Genomic DNA, 23340 nt, shown 5'->3' on the forward strand with positions numbered 1-23340 from the left:
GAGAGGCTACAATACAAATCTAGGCAGTCTGACTTTAAAGCCATGGTCTTAATCATAAGAACTATGGATTCTCAGAGGATGCCTGGCACTGAGTAGTGGGCAGTCAACAAGTATTACGTCAGTGAATGAATAAAACAAAAGGCACAGGGGCTACTATCTTCAGAGTCCTTCTATGTTCGTCATTCTTCTTGGTGGTCTCTGGCACCACGCTCAAGTAAAGGAGAAAGATGGAAGGGGTAGCTAATGCTAGTGACAACGACTCTCAGATGGTTTCGTTTCTACCAGAAAGGCCCCGTTTAGCGCGAACGCAGAAGCTCCGCTTTTAGCGCATTTATTCACGACATGAGTACTGCAAGCAGCCCAGTTTCTGCTTCAGACAACATTAACTTCGCAGTACTCTAGTTACCAGATTTCGCTGGAGAAACTTAAAGAGGTAGGAACTTCCAAGTGCAATCTTTACAGCTCCAGCACGCATGCGCTCCGCCGAGGAGAAAGTGGTTACCACGGCTGCGCGAATCGGTGGCCCGGCCCTTCCCCGTCACATGTCGGGGGACCGCGGCGTGGCGGCGACTGTGGCGGTAGCGACGGCAGGCCGTAGGGCGGTCGGAGGGTTTCCGGTTCCGGTGTAACGTTCGGGCTCCGTCTCAGGGGCTGAAGTTTGTGAGGTGAGTAGTGGCCCCGGGCCCTGGGAGGGTATCCTCCGGTCTGAGCGGTGAGGGCCAGGGCTCAGCCCAAGGGGAGGACCGAGGCGGGAACGTTCAGTGGGAAGCAAGCCGAAAGAAGTACAAGGTTCTGAGGGAGAATGGGTTGGAGTGAGATTGTGAGGAGGAAAAGGGCGGGGGCGGGAAGGGGACGGAGTGGGGAGATTAGCTTTAGGATGAGTTTGGGGAGAACAAGGTGGAGTAGGGAGCTGGTCGGAGATAGGAAGAGGGCAAGCAGAAGAATAGGGGTTGCAGCGGGGGAAACTCAGCTTATAGCAAAGAAGAGCACGGAGTAAGGAAATTTCTTCAGAAGATTGGATTCTGCTACCTGCTCATTCAGAGATCCTCTGCCTTCCTCTTCTTCCACCCCCACCCCGCCCCGCGCCAGCCACTTACTGTTGAACATTGGATTAGTGACAAAGCTGGTTACTGTTTGAAACTTTTATTTTTGCCCACTGGCTGTTTCGTTTCCTAGAGGATTGGATCGAAGTTGAATGCATTTGTTAGCATGATACTTGGACACACATTTCATCTGATAGAGTGATACCTCATTTGTTGCTTTGGATTTTCACATTGCTTACACTTTCCAGCCCACGATTGAGTTCTTGTGGAATATAAGATCCATTAAAGCGAGGATTGTCTGTTATGTTCACTGTCCTGTGTATCCTCAGCACACAGTACACTACTTGAGACCTAGTAATTATGCAATAAGTATCTGTTGAATGAGTAAGGATGCTTTAGGTGTGGGGATGGGCCTCATTTTGTAAGATGAGTAAACTAAGCCACAGAGGAATTATTTGCTCCAAAGCTGGTAGAGTTCAGTGTTTCAAATGTTCAGGGTGAATTCTTTCTTCACTCTCTTTGGTGTCTGAGTATGCCTTTTTTGAGTAATGCACATTTAATATGTAGAGATTTATAGGCCCTACTGCTATCTCATGAGAGTTGAATAGAGCTGCCACAGAATTATTCATATAACATGTCCCCGAGTCATAAAATCTTTCACTCCTATTTTCATGACTTTAAACTGCTAGCTTCCTATGGTTATACCAAAATTAAATATGCTGTTTAGCAACAGGTCTTACAGAGGATAAACCTGCCAAGAATGTAAAAATTAATCAGACTATCTTTTAGGAGAAAAGATGTCTTAAAACATCTTGAAAGATTGACTCCCAGAGACTCTGATTTGTAGCACTGCTTAGAGGAAGTTTGCTTGGAAATTGAGGTCAGTGCTGTTTATTGACTTTAGGCGGCACTTACGGAGAAAATTAGAGAAATAAATTTCTCTGTGCTCATGAGCTTTGCTATTTAAATGGGAGAGCAGAATGTAAACATGAGTAATGTTGAAGAGTTATACTAACTTGCATTAAGGTTTGTTGTAGAAGGTCCTTTGTGATAGTGTTTTCTCTGCTAAACTAAAAAGTAGAAATATAAAGATGAAAAGGGAGAGAGAGAAGGTACATCCAAAATGAGGGTATTCTTTTCTGAGCCAAAGGATTAATCTTACGAAGTCAACTGAAAGATCCTATAGAACATGAGAGAAAATCATCTGGGTACAGAATTTCCACAGGGATGAATATGACTATAGAGAAATGTGACGACATTCTTAAGGATTAGGAGCTTTAATTAATTAGCTAATTAATTAATTTTAAAGTAGGCTCCACACTCAGTGTGGGGTTTGAATTCACAGCCCTGAGATTGAGAGTCACTTGCTCCATCAGCTGAGCTAGCCAGGCTCCCCAGGATTATGAGCCTTTTTTTTTTTTTTTTTTTTAATCATAGCTGGGGGAAGGCCTGTGGAAGAGGGAGAAAGAGAATCTCAAGCAGGCTCCACACCCAGCATGAACCCTGGCATGGAGCTCAGTCGCATAACCCCAAGATCGTGAATAGAGCCTAAATCAAGAGCTAGATGCTTGGCCAACTGAGCCACCCAGGCATCCTTGATTATGAACTTTAATGTACAATGACTGACCCGGATAAGTCCTCCTTGTTTTTTTTTTATTTATCCTTTAAAGGAAAGGAAACTTACAGGTCAAGGCTGGATTAAGGAATGCCTGCCTAGGAGAAATAGAAAAGCCGGTCTCTGGGTGGGCTTTTCAGTCTTGTTTTCAGGTTATATGTTTGCCACCAACCCTTGTTATGACAGGACCAAAACAGAAGCTAAAACTCTGACTAGATGACTAGATAGACTAGATTATTCCCAGGGTTTCCTTGTTTATTCCACAAATTTACTGATGCACTGATACTTAACTGAGTTAGGGTCACAAACAGAAAGTGACTCTTTCTGCTTTGAAATATGGGTTTTGGGGGAAGTATTTGGCTTGAAATGAAGTACAGGCACTTGCCTGATTGAGAAGAGGGATGGAGATGTCATTCATGATATACTAAACATTGCCTGGAATGGTCTTTTCCTACCCCCTAACAGAGCTTTTTCCTGGTTTCTTTTTAGGTGCAGTACTGAATCCCATTTGAGCTACCCCCTTTTTCCTGAAGAATGGCACTGTCTAAGAGGGAGCTGGATGAGCTGAAACCATGGATAGAGAAGACAGTGAAGAGGGTGCTGGGCTTCTCAGAGCCCACAGTGGTCACAGCAGCACTGAACTGTGTGGGGAAGGGCATGGACAAGAAGAAGGCAGCTGGTATGTCCTTTCATGAATCTTTGGATTTAACATATAGTATGATCCCAAATGCTGCTTTGAATTTCCCCAAATTCTCTGTTGGGAGTATCTGAAAAAGATTAGGCCACATTTTATTTTCTCCTGCATTATAATGCAAATAGCCTAAGTGACTAATTTTGCATTTTTTCTGGCTTTTTATACTACTCCTTTAACCAGTATATTGAATTGATTAGGTTATATTTACTTAAGAAATATACTAAGGTATTCAAGGTAGGTATGTTCAGATTGAGATTGACATCTAAATACATCAAAGTCTCTGAAAAATAAAAACATGAAAAAAGTTGAGGATGGTAGAATTTGTTTATGGTAGTCTCCTATAGCTTGCTCTTTGGGAAGAGTTGGGATGATTATTCATCATAAACTTTTTTTTTTTTTTTTTAGATTTTATTTATTTAAGAGAGAGCATGAGCAGGGGGGAGAGGGAGAGGAAAAAGCAGATTCCCCACTGAGCAGGGGGCCTCCTGACCTGGGACTCAATCCCAGGACCGTGGGATCATAACCTGAGCTGAAGACCGGTGCTTAACTGACTGAGCCATCCAGATGCCCTATTCATCATAAACTTCGATGCTCAACCTGAATAGTTTGCTCTGGCTGTGCTACTTCCTACTGTAAAAAAATTCTGACTGTACTTTTACCTCGAAAAGTAAAGTCATTCAATGTAAAAGGATTTATGGGAATCCTACAAAGAACTTAGGAAGACCTTTCCCTCCCTCCTGGCGATAAAATTTCAGTGTTGGTATCTGTTATATGCCTACTGTTGGATTAAGCACTCTTACTTTTTCAACCCTATCACCTCTTTTTTTCCTGTCAGACCATCTGAAACCTTTTCTTGATGATTCTACTCTCCGATTTGTGGACAAACTATTTGAGGCTGTGGAAGAAGGCCGAAGCTCTAGACATTCCAAGTCTAGCAGTGACAGGAGCAGAAAAAGAGAGCTGAAGGTAGGTTACAGTTAACTATCCGATGAGCTGGGGAGTGTTTTGAATGGTAACAAAGTTGCTGAGTTTACATGCCCCACACTTTGATATCCCCTATTAGAATACATAATATTCAAGAGAGGTACTTAGACATTAAAGGAGAGGTGTACTCATATTATCACCATTTTATGGTGATGAACTACCTGAGTTCATGGGTTGAAATACTCCAAAGAAACAATTGGTAGCTTTGTCCTTTTTCATGTACAGTTAGGAGGTTTTGGTTCTTATATTTCCTTAGGTCTCCTCCATCCTCCCCCTTGCTACTACCTATAAATTGATTGTCTCAGGTTTTATTCTTTGGATTACTTGGTAACTAATAGAGTGATTCAGAATATGACTCTGCTGCTATAGACCTCATTGTTGCACCTTTGAGAGTTTTCTCTGGAATGGACCTGTAGTTGGAATACCTAACAAAAACTATTATTTACTATATGTCTTGAGAGGCTACTGTTTGCTATATAGCATTTTTCTGGTCATCAGGCCCCATGAGTGGAGTGCTTAAAAGGACCATTATTACTGTTTTACCTCCTTCACTTTTTATTCAGTGACTGCTGATTCATCGTGCCATCTTTCAATATTAGTATCTTCAAGTGGCTGATTTCTCTCTTTTCTGTCTCTTCCATTAAGATACTCTTTTCTGTGAGTCCCATCAAACCTTCCAAAGTGCATTTGAAACCTTAGCTATCCTGTTGCTTTTCCTGAGGCACAAAGGCTGAATAAGCAATGTTGGCTCGGTCCCTGGCCAGGCTGTGGTACCAAGAGAAGTAGAGAATCGTGTGCCTTTTATGTTTAAGGCATTGTAAGGTGTTCAGAGGAATGAGAAATAGCCCTTGCTTTAAAGGAATTGGCAACTTGGGGGTGGGAGGGACGTAACAACAAAATACAGTCGCAAATTATAAAATCTAAGCGGTTTCCTATATATTTTAGAGTTGACTGTAGAGTCAGACTGACGTTGAATTTGTTTGTTGAAGGGGAATGCTTGATCCACAGTATACACAGATCTGTGGAGCAAAGTTAGTGCTATAATAGGGCATGTGGCTGTGTAAGTTCTGAGGCATGCTGTGAGTGAAGTCACTACATTGGGTGGGATTAATGAAAACGGTTTCTTGAAGGAGATATCTAGATAGCCTTGGGATATGGGTCCCATTTTGGTCCATTCAGGTCCCCACCCCACACAATATATTATGGGAGAGTCCTTTTTCTTGAACTGTAGGAGTTCCAGGAAGCGCTCGCCCTTGGCCGAGGATATGTCCTTGCAAAACACGAGCCCTCCTAGTGAAGAGGGGATGTCACCCAAAGCCTACCACCGGTGTGTACATTTGCTTTTTCCCGTTGTCCCTTCCAGTTGGCCACTCTTGGTCCTGTTAAATTCACCTTGCAAATTAGTCAACATATTTGAGTTCCCATTGTTTGATGACAACAAGTGTTATTGGGGAATACTGAAGAAGAAAGAGAAAACCCCTGTCCTGGAAGAGCTTAGACTCTAGTTGGGAGAAAGTACTATCATTAAAAGACTTAACACTTGGCAAGGAGAATATCAGCAATGTAATTTTATGTAGCATGAGCCCAGGTCTTAAGTGCTAAGAGGATATGAAACAACAGTTTGATCAGAGTGGGATGAGTTTATGAGGAAAACTTCCTGGAGGAGGTGAGTTTCAGGCAGGATTTGGAATAGGGGTGTGGAAAAATTGAGGGAAATCATTACAAATGTAGGCAATAGCTTTTGTAAAGAGCTTGAGATGGGAACATTTGTAAGGACACGGAGATGAAATTTGCTTGGCTGGAGTAGGAGAATGATGAAGTTGGGTGAGACGGTCCATTTGGTGGAGGGACTAGAAGACTCTAGGAAAAGCCACAAAATGCTGATAGGGACTAGGTTGATTCTTCCCTTCTCCCATGGGCAGGGAGACAACTCTTCTTTCGTCTTGGGTTTCCTTAGGAAGTGTTTGGTGATGACTCTGAGATCTCCAAGGAATCATCAGGAGTAAAGAAGCGACGGATACCCCGTTTTGAGGAGGTGGAAGAAGAGCCTGAAGTGATCCCTGGACCTCCCTCAGAAAGTCCTGGTATGCTAACTAAGCTCCAGGTGAGTAATTAGGAACTGAAAGCAGTGATTTTATGAGTTGAAGAAGCAAGAGATGCATAGGTCCAGATTTGTTGTGACCTTAATTTGGATTAATGTTTAGCATCGGGGAAGACTATTGAAGTTGTATTTACTGAGCTCCTGTTATATGGCAAACAAGCTGTATTACATACATCATTTGCCTAGTTGTGTACCTTGTTGAGTCATTGAGAAAATTACTGAAATAATCAGAACTCAGCTTGATGGCAGAGGAGAATTTCCAAATATAATGCTGAGACAAGATGATATAATCCACTAAAAATAGTTTCAAGTTGACTTTGTCAGGGTGGTAGGGGCGGTTTGTGGGGTTTTTTTGTTTTTTCCTTTGATGTTATTTGTTTAAAGAGAGCGAGCTCACACAAGCAGGAGAGAAGGGCAGAGGGAGAGAATCCCAACCAGACTCTGTGCTGACCAGAGTCCAGCACAGGGCTCGGTCCAGGAGCCAAACCTAAGAGTCAGATGCTTGACCAACTGAGCCACCTAGGCACCCCGACTTTGGGTCGTTTTTTTTTTTTAGTAGGAATTATTTGGGGGCGCCTGGGTGGCTTAGTCAGTTAAGCGGATGCCTTTGGCTCAGGTCATCATCCTGGGGTCCTGGGACTAAGCTCCATGTCGGGCTCCGTGCTCAGCAGGGTATCTGCTTCTCCCTCCTCCCTCTTCTCTGATTTATTCTCTCTCTCTCTCTTTCTCATATAAATAAGTGAAGTCTTTAACCTTTATAAACAGTAAATATTTCTTGTGCCATTTAAAATTTCTTAGAAGGGGGACGCCTGGGTGGCTCAGTTGGTTAAGCAGCTGCCTTCAGCTCAGGTCATGATCCCAGCGTCCTGGGATCGAGTCCCACATCGGGCTCCTTGCTCCGCAGGGAGCCTGCTTCTCCCTCTGACTCTGCCTGCCATTCTGTCTGCCTGTGCTCGCTCTCGCTCGCTCTCGCTTGCTCTCTGACAAATAAATAAATAAAATCCTTAAAAAAAAAAAAAATTTTTAAAATTTCTTAGAAGGGAAATAGAATATATACATATATGTGTATAGATGAGTAGATTAATTTCTTTTCCTTTTTTTTTTTTTTTTAAGATTTTATTTATTTATTTGACAGAGATATCACAAGTAGGCAGAGAGGCAGGCAGAGAGAGAGAGGAGGAAGCAGGCTTTCTGCCGAGCAGAGAGCCCGATGCGGGACTTGATCCCAGGACACCGGGATCATGACCTGAGCCGAAGGCAGAGGCCCCAACCCACTGAGCCACCCAGGCACCCCTCTTTTCCTTTTTTTTTTTTTTTAAGGTAGGGGGGTGCAGAGGGAGATGGGGAGAGAGAGAATCTTAAGCAGACTCCACTCCCAGGGTATAGCCTATCACAGGGTTTGATCTCATCACTCTGAGATCATGGCCTGAGCCGAAATCAAGAGTTGTACACTTAACCGATTGAGCCACCCAGGTGCCCTGGAAAGAAACGAATGTTGGTGCTTTATAGAGAATAGGGGGTGGAAGAAATAATATACCTTTTTGTACTTTTTTTGCATTTTGAACTATGTAAACATATTACCTACTCAAAAAAATGTTTAAAAAAAGTGAATTTTAAAGGGGCTCCTAGTGGGCTCAGTGAGAAGAGGACGCAGCTTGGGGTTGTGAGTTTGACCACCATGTTGGGTGTAGACATTACTTAAATAAATGAAACTTTAAAAAAAATAAAAATAAATTTCAAAAACCATGAAGCACCTTGGCAGCAAGGTCTCTTTTTTGGAAAATTCAGAAAGAGTTACTTAATTGTATTTTCAGAGCTTATCATTTTCATATTCTTTAGGACAAAAGGGTTTTACAGAGGCTAGGAAACAGGTCTTTGGTTTGTCATCTCCAGTTACCCAAAGCAGGTATTCATAAAAAGTATGATAATGTGGGGCACCTGGCTGGCTCATTCGGGAGATCATGAAACTGTTTTTCTCAGGGTCCTGAGTTTGAATCCCATGTTGGATGTAGAAATTCCAAAAAATAAATAAATATACTTAAAAAAAAAAGTATGGTCATTTGTGCTGATTCTGTTAGGAGTTTTGTTTAAATGCTCATAATAGTCTCGTAACGTAGGTACTGTTTTTACCCTATTTAGACACTTGGCGTTTTAGAGATTAAATTCCATATCCAGGGTCACACAAGCATTAAGTGTCAGTTAAAATTCAGGCTTGGGTTTCTCTTAACCTGATGCTTTTTTTTTTTTTTTTTTTTTTTAAGATTTATTTATTTTGAGAGAGGTAGGGGAGAAGCAATGGGAGAGGGAGAGGGAAAATCTCAAGCAGATTCCCTGCTGAGCATGGAGGCTGTCGCAGGGCTCCATCCCACAGGGATTATGACCAGAGCCAAAAACATGAGTTGGACACTTAACCCAAGTAATCATCAAATTATGTTACTACCTAACATGCCAGTCCTTCAGTAGGATGATGGGTTGAAAAGTTTCAGTGCTCAGCTATATAGGCTTATCTTTACTAAAATTTCTAGCCAGTCGTATAGGCAGAATATGATGGGTTCATTCAAACATTTTAGTTCTCTATACCTAAAAGCCTTTTGTGTTTAGGAACCCATACAGGAGAAATAAAAAAGAGATTTTTAGGTGCCTGGGTGGTTCAGTTGGTTAAGCATCTGCCTTTGGTTCAGGTCATAATCCTGGGATCAAGTCCCAGGTCAGTAGGGAGCCTCCTTCTCCTTCTCCCTCTGCTGCCCACCCTGCTTGTGCTCTCTCATTCTCCCTCTGTCAAATGAATACATCTTTAAAAAAAAAAAAAAAAGTTAACAGTTTTTTCCTTTTTTCCCCCATCGAGAACAGATCAAACAGATGATGGAGGCAGCTACACGGCAAATCGAGGAGAGGAAAAAGCAGCTGAGCTTCATTAGCCCCCCTACTCCTCAGGTACTGTGAAAAGAAGACTCTTTAGCAAAGATTTCTTGCTGTCTACTCATTTGAGAGTCTGGAGGTGACTGCATGTTCCACCCTACAATCTACCAGTCTGTGTGTGTGTCTTTTTGTGTGACCTGTCTGCCCAATTCTTCTGATTCTGACTTCTTTTTCTCTGTCTCACAGCCAAAGACTCCTTCTTCCTCCCAACCAGAGCGACTTCCAATTGGCAACACTATTCAGCCCTCCCAGGCTGCCACTTTCATGAATGATGCCATTGAGAAGGCAAGGAAAGCAGCTGAATTACAAGCCCGCATCCAAGCCCAGCTGGCACTGAAGCCAGGGCTCATTGGCAATGCCAACATGGTGGGCCTGGCCAATCTCCATGCCATGGGCATTGCTCCCCCGTGAGTATCTGTTTCATGGAACCTCTTGTTATTGCTGGAGAAGCAATAAATACATTTGAAAGTTAAAAACAACAACAACAAACAAAACCCCTGAAATGTTACCGATCCTCCTCTTCCAAGAAACCTACATCATTTCTTAGTTTTATATTTCTTACATATGTTTAATAAATACTAGATGAATTCTTTTAGCTTCCTTGTTGCAGAATTTATCTTCTTTTTACAATTGGTAGAACTGAGGGTAAGATTATTTATCTATTGTTGTAGCTAGGAATAGAACCAGGTCTCCTGGTTCCTAACTCAGCCAAATCCATTAAATCACAGTGAGTGATCCCAGATCTCAGTGTTCCCTACACTGGGTAAAGATAATAGCCTTTATTTCTATCACCTACAATTGGTTTGGCATATTATATCTGACTCAGAAATTTAGGAGTGAAATAGGTTTGCAAATTCTTATCAATGTAATGTATACATAAATTCATTTCATCTGATTGTCTCCTGTACTCAAATATTTAGTTTGATGTTTTCAATCAAGCTGTTACTATTCACTGATGGGCTTATATTCCCTAGAATTTTGTAACCTGTTCTCTCTGTTGGGTTTTATTTATTTTCTTTTGTTTTTATTTGCTTTATTTATTGTCCCATATGGCATTTATTTCTTGGTGGGCTGTTTCTCAGGAAGGTGGAGTTAAAAGATCAAACTAAACCTACACCACTGATTCTCGATGAGCAAGGCCGGACTGTGGATGCAACTGGCAAGGAGATCGAGCTGACGCACCGCATGCCTACTCTGAAGGCCAATATTCGTGCTGTGAAGAGGGAACAATTCAAACAACAGCTAAAAGAAAAGCCATCTGAAGACATGGAGTCTAATACCTTTTTTGACCCCCGAGTCTCAATTGCCCCTTCCCAGCGCCAGAGACGCACTTTTAAATTCCATGACAAGGGCAAATTTGAGAAGATTGCCCAGCGGTTACGGACAAAGGTACCTAATTAAGAATATAACCCAGAACTAGAAGTTAGGAAGGGGAAAAGGAAATTTAATACAGTCCCAAAATACTATCAACTCAGTTCTCTTAAGTTTTAGCAATTAGATACACAAGTAATAAAACAGTGACTTAATTTTTAAAATACTTCATTTATGCCTGGAATCCTTGATTTTTTTAGCTGATTTGTCTTCTTAATTACACTCTGCTTATGTGGAAATAAAACTGAGTTTGAAAATTCACATACAAACAGTGGAAGGAAACAATTCAGAATACTCTGAGTGACTGAGGAAAGCTAGCCTCGTGTTAACATTTACTGCAGATAAATTAACTCCACATGTGGAGAGTTGGATTGACTGTATCTTCAGTGAGTTTTGCTCTTGTTTTCATCCTATAAGAATGGTGTTTTCATGAAATTCCATTTCCGTGTATTTGCTATAGGCACACACTGTGGGGTGAAGCGGGTGGTGCTGAGAGTAGTTGTATGTAAATCAACTAAGGATAAAATAAAGTGGAAGTTTCTTCTAAGCTTTCAGAAATTATGAACTCTTTGCATTAGGCATAAAGAGTTCAACAAGAGAGTTAAAACAAGAGAGTTTAAAATATGGGGTTCTATCATATCCCTGTGTTCTATAACTCTAGTTTATCTTCAGGTCTTGTTTTATCTTGTCTTTAGGCTCAACTGGAGAAGCTGCAGGCAGAGATCTCACAGGCAGCTCGAAAAACCGGCATCCATACTTCAACTAGGCTGGCCCTCATTGCTCCCAAAAAAGAGCTAAAGGAAGGAGATATCCCTGAAATCGAGTGGTGGGACTCTTACATCATCCCCAATGGCTTTGACCTGTGAGTTTGTTAGATAATACCTTTTGATAAAGCTGGAGTTTTATTGGGAGAGGTGATATTCATGCATTAAGTAAAATTTTAAAATCCTGGGGAAATAGGTAACCATACACAGACTCATGTTTTTGTGAAGAATATATTGTATAGGTTTTTTTAAATTTGGGGTGTTAATATAGGAAGGAACAGGCACAAATAATCTAAAAGAAAAAGAATGTAAGTTTTACATTTGCTTTTGTTATACGTAGTTATTTGTTTTCTTAATTACATTTTCTGCTACTTATAATAGGTTTTTATATTTCTTAAAGATCCAGTCCTGAAATAGTGGAAGGATTCTTAATTGATGGGGGAGAGAATGGTAAATAAAGCATTTAGGAAACATTTGTAGAACTTTAATTATATCTGCTCTGTAATTCTGATACATGGCTTTAGGAGACTGTGTTCAGGCTTTCCCCTTACCCTTTCTTTGTCAACCACTGTCCCAGGGAGTTACCATTATTAGTTGAAAGAATGTGACATCTATCAAGGATGTTAGTGTAGGAAAAAGGTTGAGAATGACTGGTGTGGAGAATATGTCCAACCTTAGTAGGAGCCAGTTTTCTCATCTTGAAAATTATATGTAATATAATTACATGTTGTAGATAAGCACTAAAAAGTGCTAGAACATATAACAGAGAGTTCATTTTTCATTGTGTTTCTGAGACTCCCTCTCTCTTGGAATTGTCTCTACCCACATATCCTGTTTTCCTTTCTTCCTCCAATTTTAGTACAGAGGAAAATCCCAAGAGAGAAGATTATTTTGGAATCACAAATCTTGTTGAACACCCAGCCCAACTCAATCCTCCAGGTAATGTATAGCTTACTCAGTTAAGGCTCTAGAGAAGTATTATCCAATAGAACTTCATGTGATAATGAATATATTCCCTACCCGTGCTGACTGTATAGTATCAGCTGTCTACTTGTTACTACTGAGCACTTGAAAATGGAGTTGCATTAATACAACTGAAAGACTAACTCTTAAATTATGTTCAATTTTAATTTCAATTTAAATAGTATATGTATAGGACGCCTGGGTGGCTCAGTTGGTTGGGCGGCTGCCTTCGGCTCTGGTCATGATCCTGGCGTCCTGGGATCGAGTCCCACATCGGGCTCCTTGCTCGGCAGGGAGCCTGCTTCTCCCTCTGCCTCTGCCTGCCATTCTGTCTGCCTGTGCTTGCTCTCTCCCCTTCTCTCTCTCTGATAAATAAATAAAATCTTAAAATAAATAAATAAATAAATAAATAAATAGTATATGTGTGGGGCGCCTCGACGACTCACATGGTTAACATCTGATTCTTGGTTTCAGGTAAGGTCATGATCTCAGGGTTGTGGGATCAAGCCCTAGCCCTGTGTCAGGCTCTGTGCTAGGTGTGGAGCCTGCTTAAGATTTTCTCTCTCTCTCCCTCTGCCACTCCCCCTTGTATGCATGCACGCGCTCTCTCTCCATATATATATAAATAAGTAAATCTTTAAAAATATGTAGGTAGGCAGATAGTGTATGTGTGTGGCTATTAGCTACGGTATTGGACAGTGCAGCTCTAGAGCAGTGAGCCCTACTCCAGAGGTGGTTTCACTGATGCCTGTAACAAATTGGGTTTTAAAAAATCATTCTTGGAGCACCTGGGTGGCTCAGTTGTTAAGTGTCTGCCTTCGGCTAGTGCCCTGGGATTGAGCCCCACATTGGGCTCCCTTCTCAGCAAGCCTGCTTCTCCATCTCCCTCTGCCTGCTGTTCCCCCTTCTGTGCTCGCTCTCTGTTTTATTTCTAAATAAATATAATCTTCAAAAAAAATCATTCTTGGGATGCCTGAGTGGCTCAGTCGGTTTAGCATCTGACTCTTGATCTCAGTTCAGGTAAGATTGTGTGTTTAAGCCCTACGTTGAACTCCACGCTGGGTGTGAAGCCTACTTAAAATAAATAAATGAGGGTGCCTGAGTGGCTCAGTGGTTAAGCCGCTGCCTTCCGCTCAGGTCATGATCTCAGGGTCCTGGGATCGAGTCCCGCATCGGGCTCTCTGCTCAGCAGGGAGCCTGCTTCCTCCTCTCTCTCTCTCTCTGCCTGCCTCTCTGCCTACTTGTGATTTCTCTCTGTCAAATAAATAAATAAAATCTTTATAAAAAAAAAATAATAATAAATAAAATAAAATAAATAAATGAGAAGCATTCTTATCTTCGACTCCCAACTCCATTCTTGTACACCATTACTGAATACCTGCCCTTCTTTAGTCTCCTTTGTCTTTACCCATTCTCTCTTTCATTTTTGTAGCAAAAGTCTGTTGCCTCACTCAAAAGAGAGATAAGTTTTAGTTGTGGCTCCTTTATTACCTAGCTGAATCCCTTGGGTAAATCACTTAGATTTACTTGGAATTTTCTCACATGTAGAGATAATATTAACTATTACATCTTCTTCAATAAGAGTTATGCAGATCATTAAAGATTTTTCTTATTTATTTTACAGAGAAAGAGATCACAAATAGGCAGAGCAGCAGGCAGAGGGAGAGGGGGAAGCAGGCTCCCTGCTGAGCAGAGAGCCCGATGCAGGGCTCGATCCCAGGACCCCAAGATCATGACCTGGGCAGGAAGCAGAGGCTTAACCCACTGAGCCACCCAGGCACCTCACAGATCATTAAAGATTTTAATACTTGCATCAGATTTGGGATGACTAAAGGACACAATACCTCAATTAGTAAATTGGAAAAATAGGTTGAGACCTTGAGGTAATACAACGTATGGAAATCACTGAATATTACTTAGTAAGAGTCTACTTAGATGTCATCAGTGTGGATCATTGGAAGACCATAGGGATTGTGTTTGTTTTAAAAAGTTAAGAGGTTGGGGCACCTGGGTGGTTCAGAGGGTTAAAGCCTCTGCCTTCCGCTCAGGTCATGATCCCAGGGTCCTGGGATCGAGCCCCGCATCAGGCTCCCAAGTCAGCAGGAAGCCTGCTTCTCCCTCCCATTCCCCATGCTTGTGTTTCCTCTCTTGCTGTGTCTCTGTCAAATAAATAAATAAAATCTTTAAAAAAAAAAAAAAAAAGAAAGAAAGAAAAGAAAAAAACGAAATCCAGGGGAGCCCCACGTCAGGCTTCACACTCAGCAGGGAGTTTGCTTGAGATCTCTCCCTTTCCCTCTCCCCCTCCATCCCCTCACTTGCATGTGTGCACACACTCTCTATAAAATGAATAAATCAATCTTCAAAAAATAGTAAAAAGTTGAGGGTTTTCTGACCTGGCTGGCTCAGGTCAGAAGAGCATGTGACTCTTGCTTTCAGGTCCATGAGTTTGAGCCCCACTTTGGATATAGACATTGTTTAAATGAATAACCTTTAAAACTAATAATAAATAAAATTAAATAAAAATTTGAGCAAACCTGCTTTGGGAGTCTCAAGGATTTTCCCCAAACCCTGTAACTTCAAAAGTATAAATTTCATCATCGTGGCCCCACCTACCCCAAATCCTCAGACAAGGTAACTAGAGCAGCTCTCACTTTCTTTTCTATATCGGCCACTTTTCAGTTGATTAAAGCATTCAACTCCTTCAAGAAAAAACACGTTAGATCACTCTCATGAAAGATAAGAATGCTTTAAAAAAAAAAAAAAAAAAGTAACATACTAGGGGCACCTGGGTGGCTCAGTTCTTAAGCATCTGCCTTCAGCTCAGGTCATGGTCCCTGGATCCTGGGATCAAGCCCCACATTGGGCTGCCTGCTCAGCGGAAAGCCTGCTTCTCCCTCTGCTTGTATTACCTCTCTTGCTGTCTCTCTCTCTATCAAATAAATAAAATCTTTTAAAAAAATGTAACATGCTACCATTATCACAACATAAAAATAGTAAGAATTAAATTTCTTTTAATGTGATCGATACTCACTTACATTCCTCTGATGGGTTTGTTGCTTTTATACTTTCATTTCTCTACCTGGCAGTTGATAATGACACACCTGTTACTCTGGGGGTATATCTTACTAAGAAGGAACAGAAGAAACTTCGAAGGCAAACAAGGAGGGAAGCACAGAAGGAACTACAAGAGAAAGTCAGGCTGGGCCTGATGCCTCCTCCAGAACCCAAAGGTATGTATCTTAGAGCCAGGGAAGAAAGGGTGGTGCGTTTGTTTATCTCTGTAATTCTATAAGAACTTTCTCACCTCTCTATATTTGGGTGCTTTCCATTTCTCAGACTCATTCATTGATTCTTTTCTTCCTTTCCTAAATTTTCTACAATTTTACTAAGACAGGTCAGCATATTCAGAGGTCATTTAAGGCTTATGAAAATATATAACACTGTGATCTTCCTGAAAGAATAATGGTCTTGAAATACGTGAAGATAGCAGCTGCAGAGTGTGCATAAATTTGTTTTGTACATAATTCTTAATATCTGACAAAGATACTGTTAAAAGAAACCTTCACTCCTGTACTTCCCATTACCACTCAGGAATCTTTTGAGTGAGCACTGTAGGATCTTTAATTAAATGCTGTGATCAGAGTGAAAAATACCAAAGAAATTAAGTTCCTTATCTTTCATAAATTTTCAAGCAGTTTAAGTAAATGTATACCAACTATTTAGATTGTGTGTCATTCCACAAATGCTGAATTAATTGGATGGGCTTTTCAAGGTAGGGATTTTGGGAGGAAATGAACTTTGAGCAGAGATTTCAAGTAGGTAAACTATGAATTGAGAAGAGGTGACAGGTTATCTCAGCTGGAGAATTAATTGTTTTATATCCCCTCTCTCCACGTGCAGTGAGAATTTCAAATTTGATGCGAGTATTAGGAACAGAAGCTGTTCAAGACCCCACGAAGGTAGAAGCCCATGTCAGAGCTCAGATGGCAAAAAGACAGAAGTAAGTGCCATGGGATTGGGTGGAAACCCAGGGCAAGTACCTTTCCCAGACTCTTCTGGGGGGATCCATATTTGGAGGGAGGGGAGAGTCCTCTGTTGCTCTCTCTTTCCCTCAGCTTTGCCTCTGATCTTCAATGCCTTTCTCACTTGTGGATGTCCTTCCTGTCACGACAGAGCGCATGAAGAGGCCAACGCTGCCCGAAAACTTACAGCAGAACAGAGAAAGGTCAAGAAAATTAAAAAGCTTAAAGAAGACATTTCACAGGGGGTACACATATCTGTATATAGGTAGGTGTCCAATCTGGGCCAGCCTTTGCCTTAGAAATACCAAAAACTTTCCAAGTGCTTGAGGCAGAATCTCTGTGGACAAAGCACACATCAGTCTCTGCTGTCTTCTATGACCCCAACGTGAATCCGGAGCTGGTGAATCTTTTATAATGAGGGAGGTTTAAGGACTTAATTGTTGATCTCTGAGGCTTTTCAATGAACCAGTACTAGTTCTGAAGAATGAATGAATGAATATACCTGTTGAAACAAACCTGTGAACTAAGGATCATCATCCTTTGTTGAAATATAAAATAACCTATTTCTCCAGGAAGCATTAAACCAGAAACTATATTCTTATCCTCACTTATTGCAGTAATCCTCTTATTTCCACTCCAAAGTATATTTTAAACATTGTAAATATTTTCTACCTTCCTGTTGATTTAATGTTTTCATTTTATTCTTTTATGTTGAGTGCTTGTGTATCTTCCATTTTTTAAAATGTGCTCCTTTTTAATAACTAGCTCTTTATTATGAAAGTACTTTATTAGAAAAGTAGTGAAAGCTTATTAAAATTTTTTTTGATCTAATACTATAGAAGGCCCTTACTGAAAAAATCCCCTTCCTACTCTCTGATCCCTTGACACCACCTACTGTAGGTAATTGCGACTAACGGTTTTTTGTGTAGCTTTCTAGAAATTTTCCATGCATAGCATTCTGACTACTTTACATGATAAGTATCTAGGAGGCAGAGTTTGTTGATCTTTATTTATTTATTTATTTATTTATTTATATTTTATTTATTAATTTGACAGAGAGAGAGATCACAAGTAGGCAGAGAGGCAAGTGGGGCGGGGGGGGGGGGCAGACTCCCCGCCGAGCAGAGAGCCCGAGATCATGACCTGAGCCGAAGGCAGAGGCTTAACCCACTGAGCCACCCAGGCGCCCCTGCTGATCTTTATACTGTCAAGAACAGTTAGCTTACACATATTTTTGGATGATGGCAAATACCTCTCCTTTCTTAGAGAACATTTCAATTACTTGCTGTTTGTTGTAGGGTGTACAGTACTGGTCTTTAAAGCATAAGACAGTGGAATCACTTTGATACTCATTGATTCTAGCTTTTAAGCATTAGTGTATTTGCTTACTTCAAAGGGCTTTGTTTTTAGAGAGAAAACCATTTTGGATCCATCTGTTTATTTGCCATTCCATTCAGGCAACAACTGATGCTAAAACAAAAGCCGTAACTAAACTTTCCCTTCTCCAGAGTTCGAAATTTGAGCAACCCAGCCAAGAAGTTCAAGATTGAGGCCAATGCTGGGCAGCTGTACCTGACAGGGGTGGTGGTACTGCACAAGGATGTCAACGTGGTAGTAGTGGAAGGGGGTGAGTCTGAAAAAACGAAGGGAGACCGTCCCCACGCAACCCTAGGACTTGAAGTGATAAGAATGGTGGGAAGAAAAGAAAGAGTTTTAGAGCCATACCTGGCTGTAATATCCTGGGCCTCTGTTTCTGTGTTTATTGGAGTAGAAGGACCTAAGATATGGTTCCTGGGATTGCTTCAACTACCACATTAAGGTCTGCGTCACAAATGCGCTTAGAGGCTCTTTCTATGTCATCATCTTCCGCCTCTCTGGCAAAGTTCTCCTCCTCTGTTTCCAGGCCCCAAGGCCCAGAAGAAATTTAAGCGTCTCATGCTGCATCGGATAAAGTGGGATGAGCAGACGGCGAGCACAAAGGGAGATGGTGAATGGGGGTTCAAGGGGATTCAGCAGGGGTTGGGGGTGGCTCTCTGTCCCGTCAGCCATTCCTTCCTAGTGAAAATTGCTCACGCTAGATAATGTTTAGGAATTTTAGAAAGACCCATTTGGATTGTGAACATGATAGGCATTCATACAGTATTTATTATGTGGTGATGTTTGTGACTGTTAGTTATTCTTCTGCCTGACCTTTGTATGAGCTGCTTTCCCTGTCTGCCTGGTTACTGGCTATGGGAGTGTATTGAGTTTGTGAAAATGTAGCAAGCTACGAATACTCTCTTTTTTAAAGATTTTATTTATTTGACAGAAACAGAGCATAAGCAAGGGGAGTTGCAGCAGAGGGAGAGAAACCAGGCACCCCACTGAGCAGGGAGCCTGATGGGGGGCTTGATCTAAGGACACTGGGATCATGGCCCAGGCCAAAGGCAGACGCTTAACCAGCTGAACCACCCAGGCAGCCCAAGCTATGCACTTATATGTACATTGTCTTAAGTATTTTTTTTTTTGTGGGGGGAGCTTTTTAAAGGGTTGAAGGCAGAATGTATATACACTTTTATTCTTTTGCCTGACTTTATATATGTATAAAATATAAAAATATAGATTACATGTATATTTTGAATATACATGTCATGAATCATCATGAATCATCAATATTCATTCAGTAGTCATGAATCATCAATATTCATTCTTCCCTTCTTTGGAAACCTGGGTTAGCATTTAACATGCACAGAGAGCCTTACTTTTCTTAATTTTACCTAACTTTGGACCTCTTAAATTTTTTGTTCTTAAAGTATTTTTGTGCCCTACTTAAAGTACACTTTTTTACTGCAGTTGACCTATGTTTTCTTTCGTTTTGCAAGGTTTCTAAGATATTTTAATTTAGTTTATCTGCCCTCCTCCACTAGATTAAAAACTCCTTGATAAGGTACTCTATCATGTTGGCATCTGAAGCCTGGCTCTCAAAGTGCTTAAGACAAGTTTTTAATTTTGTTTTGTTTTTTAAGATTTTATTTATTTATTTGACAAAAGCAGAGTACAAGCAGGAGAAGAGGCAGGGAGAGCTTCTCCAGCAGGCTCCTGAGCAGAGAGCCCAATGTGGGCCTTGATCCCAAGACCCTGCAATCATGACCTGAGCTGAGGGCAGACACTTAACTGACTGAGCCACCCAGGTGCCCCTTAAGACAAGATTTTATTGTTGGTTACTTGTCTTTTTAATTTTTCTCCTTATTCCCAGTACCTGGGCAGCTCTTGATATATAATAAGTGCTCAGTAGATGTTGAATTAATTAGTATCTCTGGCTCTTTGGAGCTTTCAGTCTAATTTGGGGGAAATAAAAATAACAGAAGAAATTTGACCCTGATACATGGCAAAGAGGGGGACAACATTTAAAAGAATTGGGGTAGACTTGAATACTCCTTGTTTAGAACCTAAATCTTGATCTCTAGTCTAAGTCTAGAGCAAGATTTAGCTATATTGTTTTTTCCAGATGATGAGGAATCTGATGAAGAAGCTGTGAAGAAAACCAACAAATGTGTACTAGTCTGGGAGGTAGGTGATCTTCTGTTACCCACTGAAGCAGAACTTTAACTAATTCCCGGTTGTTTATAGCATTCTAGAGGAGCAGTGGAATGATAAAACTAAGCGATGACTGATTCCTTAAGCAATTTAGGTTTCTTTTTGGAGACCAGTGGTAAATATTTGGCAGCAGATTCTTCCTGATTATATTTCAGTTAAATTGATGAGTATATAGTGTATTTCACCTGGGAGCGGGGGAAAGTATGGAAAATTGTGGCAAGAATATAAACGCTCGGCCAAGTTGTTTATTTCATAGTCCTGGATATGAGATGTGGAAAGAGGGAAATGGATTATGGGATTTTTTTTGGTCTGAATATAATGAAAGAAGTACTAGACTTAAGAATATCAAGTTGGGAGACTGGGCAGTACCACTCCCTAGCTGTTCAACTGGACAAAACACTTAACATCAATTACTGTTGGTTTGTCTACAAAATGTGGATATTATTTTCCCTTTCTAGTTGTCAAATTTTTTCTGAGCAGAATTAGATTACTATGAATAGTGCTCTGTAAAATGGAGCTTGTTTATGGTTATACAGTTCCCTCATTTCTGAAATCTTAGTGAACCAGTGTTCGTTATGAAGAATGAATTAATGAATATTATGCTTATTCAGGCCAAAATGTCAATTAAGGATTGTTCATTATTTGAGAAGCATAAAATACCATCCTGTTTTTTCAGGAAGCATTAAAATTTTCTTTCTTGAATAATTATATCCTTATCCTGATGTGTTGCAGTAATCCTTTTATTCCCACTCCAAAATACATTTTTTACATTGTAAGTATCTTCTACCTTTGTGTTGATGTAATGTTTTTATGTTATTATTTCATATTGAGTATATGTAGATCTTCCATTTTTTTAAAGTGCTCATGTTTAGTAGCTAGTTCTTTATTATAAAAGTATTATTTCAAAAGTGGTAAATGCTTATTAAAATAAATTCTAATAACACAGAAGAACATTTACTGAAATGGTCTCCTTCTAATCTCTGATTCTTTAAGACCACTCTTTATAGGCAGTTGTTATTGTTCTTCATATATCCTTTTGTCTTATCCCAGACTTGTCCAATTTATGCATACAAATTAGAATAATAACCACCTGCATATTTAATAAATATATTTAATAATATATTAAATAAATATATTTAACAAATATATTTAATAATAAACCCCACCTGCATATTTAAGATTGTAACCCCTTCATCTCTTCCCGTTTCTCCTCCATTTATCTCTGAGAATCCACAGGAATTGTATCTCAGGTTCAGAAACAAGCCAGGTTCTACTCTAGCTTCTTCCTGGAATTTCATCCCTGAGAGTCTCTTGAGATAGCACTAAAGTGCATGCCAAAGTGACTGCCATTGCTGCTGGCGCCTTTGGCAAGGTTGTAGTTACACACCCAATTCTGTATGGTTTTCTGTTGTAGTTCTCCTTGGGTAGCCCCCACTCTGCTCCCATTCCCCTCTTCCCCTCACCCTCATATTGTTCTTGGTCTGTGGGCCCCAAAGCCTCCTGCTTGTATACAGGGTCCCACTGAGTCTTGGTAGAAGGAGTCCTTTCAGCCTTTGGTTCTCTCCTTTAAGGCCCAAATCTAGTTCTGGAGGCCTGGTGGGTTAGTGGTTCATCCCATCTCACCCTCCATAGTCCTTCCTGACTTGCTCTTTAACCCAGGTACCAGAGCACAGAATTCCTCATCCTTTGTTCATCAAAAAAAAAAAAAAAAAAAAAAAAAAGAACTGTAAAGCAACAACAAAAACAACCCCTGAAGCCTTTTATGCCTATAAATTCATGAAGACTTACACAAATATCCAAGGGAGTGGAAGTTGGAATAGCTTTTACTGTAAAATCATGCTCACTAGGCACATTGCTACACAAATGTTACTAGGTTTTAAAGATTCACTTATTCAAGGTGCGACTCCTGGCTCAGTCAGTTGTTTCTGCCTTCAGCTCAGGTTATGATCTCATGGCCCTGGGATCAAGCCTTGCGTGGCGCTCCCTGCTTAGTAGAGAGTCTTGCTTTCTCTCTCAAATAAATAAAATATTTAAAAGTAAATAAAGATTTATTTATTAGAGAGAGAACATGTGTGCATGTGCACATGGCGGGGTAGATAGAGAGGGAGAGAATCTCAAGCAGACTCGCTGCTGATTGCAGAGCCCGATGCAGGGCTTTATCTCACAATCCTGAGATCATGACCTAAGCTGAAATCAAGAGTCAGATACTTAACTGACGGAGCTACCCAGGCACCCCAAAAATGCTACTAGGTTTTAAAAAAGAGTATTATATCTGATTTAAATTAGAAATTGCAATGTTTTGGGGCACCTGGCCAATTCAGTTGGTGGGGCTTATAGCTCTTGATATGGGGGTTGTAGTTTGGAGCCCCACGCTGGATGTAAAAATTACTTTAAAAAATAAAATCTTTTTTAAAAATTACAGTGTTAACTACAGATGTCTCTTTCCCAGGGTACAGCCAAAGACCGGAGCTTTGGAGAGATGAAGTTCAAACAGTGCCCTACAGAGAACATGGCTCGAGAGCACTTCAAAAAGCATGGGGCTGAACACTACTGGGACCTTGCACTGAGTGAATCTGTGTTGGAGTCCACCGACTGAAACTACTGCGAGCCCTTGCCTCTCCCCTCCTGCCTTTGTCTCTTCAGTCCTCTTATTCCACGTCCCAACCCAGTCCTATTTGTGTGTGATCTCAGAACTGTGCCAAGCTGACATTGGGTCAAAGGGAAAACACCTTAGTCCCTTCCCCAGTCAGCCTGGTGCTGCCCTTTATTCCCCTTATGTGCATATGATTAAAGAGTTATTTTTAAAGTTGGTATGATATTTTTCACACATTTATAGGTATTGGAGTTTGGGTCTTCAGGTGATCTTTTCTCCCAACTTCTGCAATCGCTGTGGAAAAAGAAAATTTTGCCATTGTTATTTGTGTATATATTGAATGGATGGATGGATGGCTGAATGGATGAATATGTATTTTTGATGTCTGATGGAAATTCCTCACCTCATCTTGGAGCAAGAATGATAAATACTGTTTTTCTCCAGCAGAGTAAATAAAGGAGGAGGTGTTCAGTGGGTAAAAGAGGGTGGAACAAATCTGTTAACCTTCAAGAGAGTCACAAGGCAGACTACCTCTGGTCTTGGCTGTAGTCTTAACAGGAAGTCATTTCCTTAAACAGGTACATAGATGAGAGATATGTGTTGTGGGTGAAGTGGACACAGGAAGAGTCCAAGGAGGATGTTATGGGTCAGTTTGCAAAATGGAATAGGATTCAGGAATTTAGCCTATTTCCTCT

At 40.8% G+C, this 23340-nt stretch overlaps 1 protein-coding gene across 1 annotated transcript; it reads left to right on the forward strand.

The window, feature by feature from the left end:
- The first annotated feature begins 529 nt into the window (after window positions 1–529).
- Window positions 530–22863, forward strand: PRPF3 (pre-mRNA processing factor 3). The gene is made up of 16 exons (XM_059376028.1): window positions 530–665; window positions 3148–3337; window positions 4188–4318; window positions 6294–6440; window positions 9288–9371; window positions 9543–9763; window positions 10439–10745; window positions 11423–11589; window positions 12351–12430; window positions 15541–15684; window positions 16355–16454; window positions 16628–16741; window positions 17985–18103; window positions 18380–18463; window positions 19964–20025; window positions 22502–22863. Exons 2-16 carry the CDS (start codon window positions 3193–3195, stop codon window positions 22646–22648), a joined length of 2052 nt encoding a protein of 683 aa, XP_059232011.1. The 5' UTR covers window positions 530–665; window positions 3148–3192; the 3' UTR covers window positions 22649–22863.
- Window positions 22864–23340: the final 477 nt, after the last annotated feature.

This window comes from Mustela nigripes, chromosome 14, assembly GCF_022355385.1.
Source record: "Mustela nigripes isolate SB6536 chromosome 14, MUSNIG.SB6536, whole genome shotgun sequence".
NCBI lineage: Eukaryota > Metazoa > Chordata > Mammalia > Carnivora > Mustelidae > Mustela > Mustela nigripes.

Excerpts from the sequence above, each read along its gene's own strand:
- PRPF3 (XM_059376028.1), top strand. The coding sequence starts at position 3,193 with ATGGCACTGTCTAAGAGGGAGCTGGATGAGCTGAAACCATGGATAGAG. Across the intron at positions 9,764-10,438 it reads GCCATGGGCATTGCTCCCCC|GAAGGTGGAGTTAAAAGATC; the intron begins GTGAGTATCTGT and ends GCTGTTTCTCAG. Across the intron at positions 16,742-17,984 it reads GTACACATATCTGTATATAG|AGTTCGAAATTTGAGCAACC; the intron begins GTAGGTGTCCAA and ends TCCCTTCTCCAG.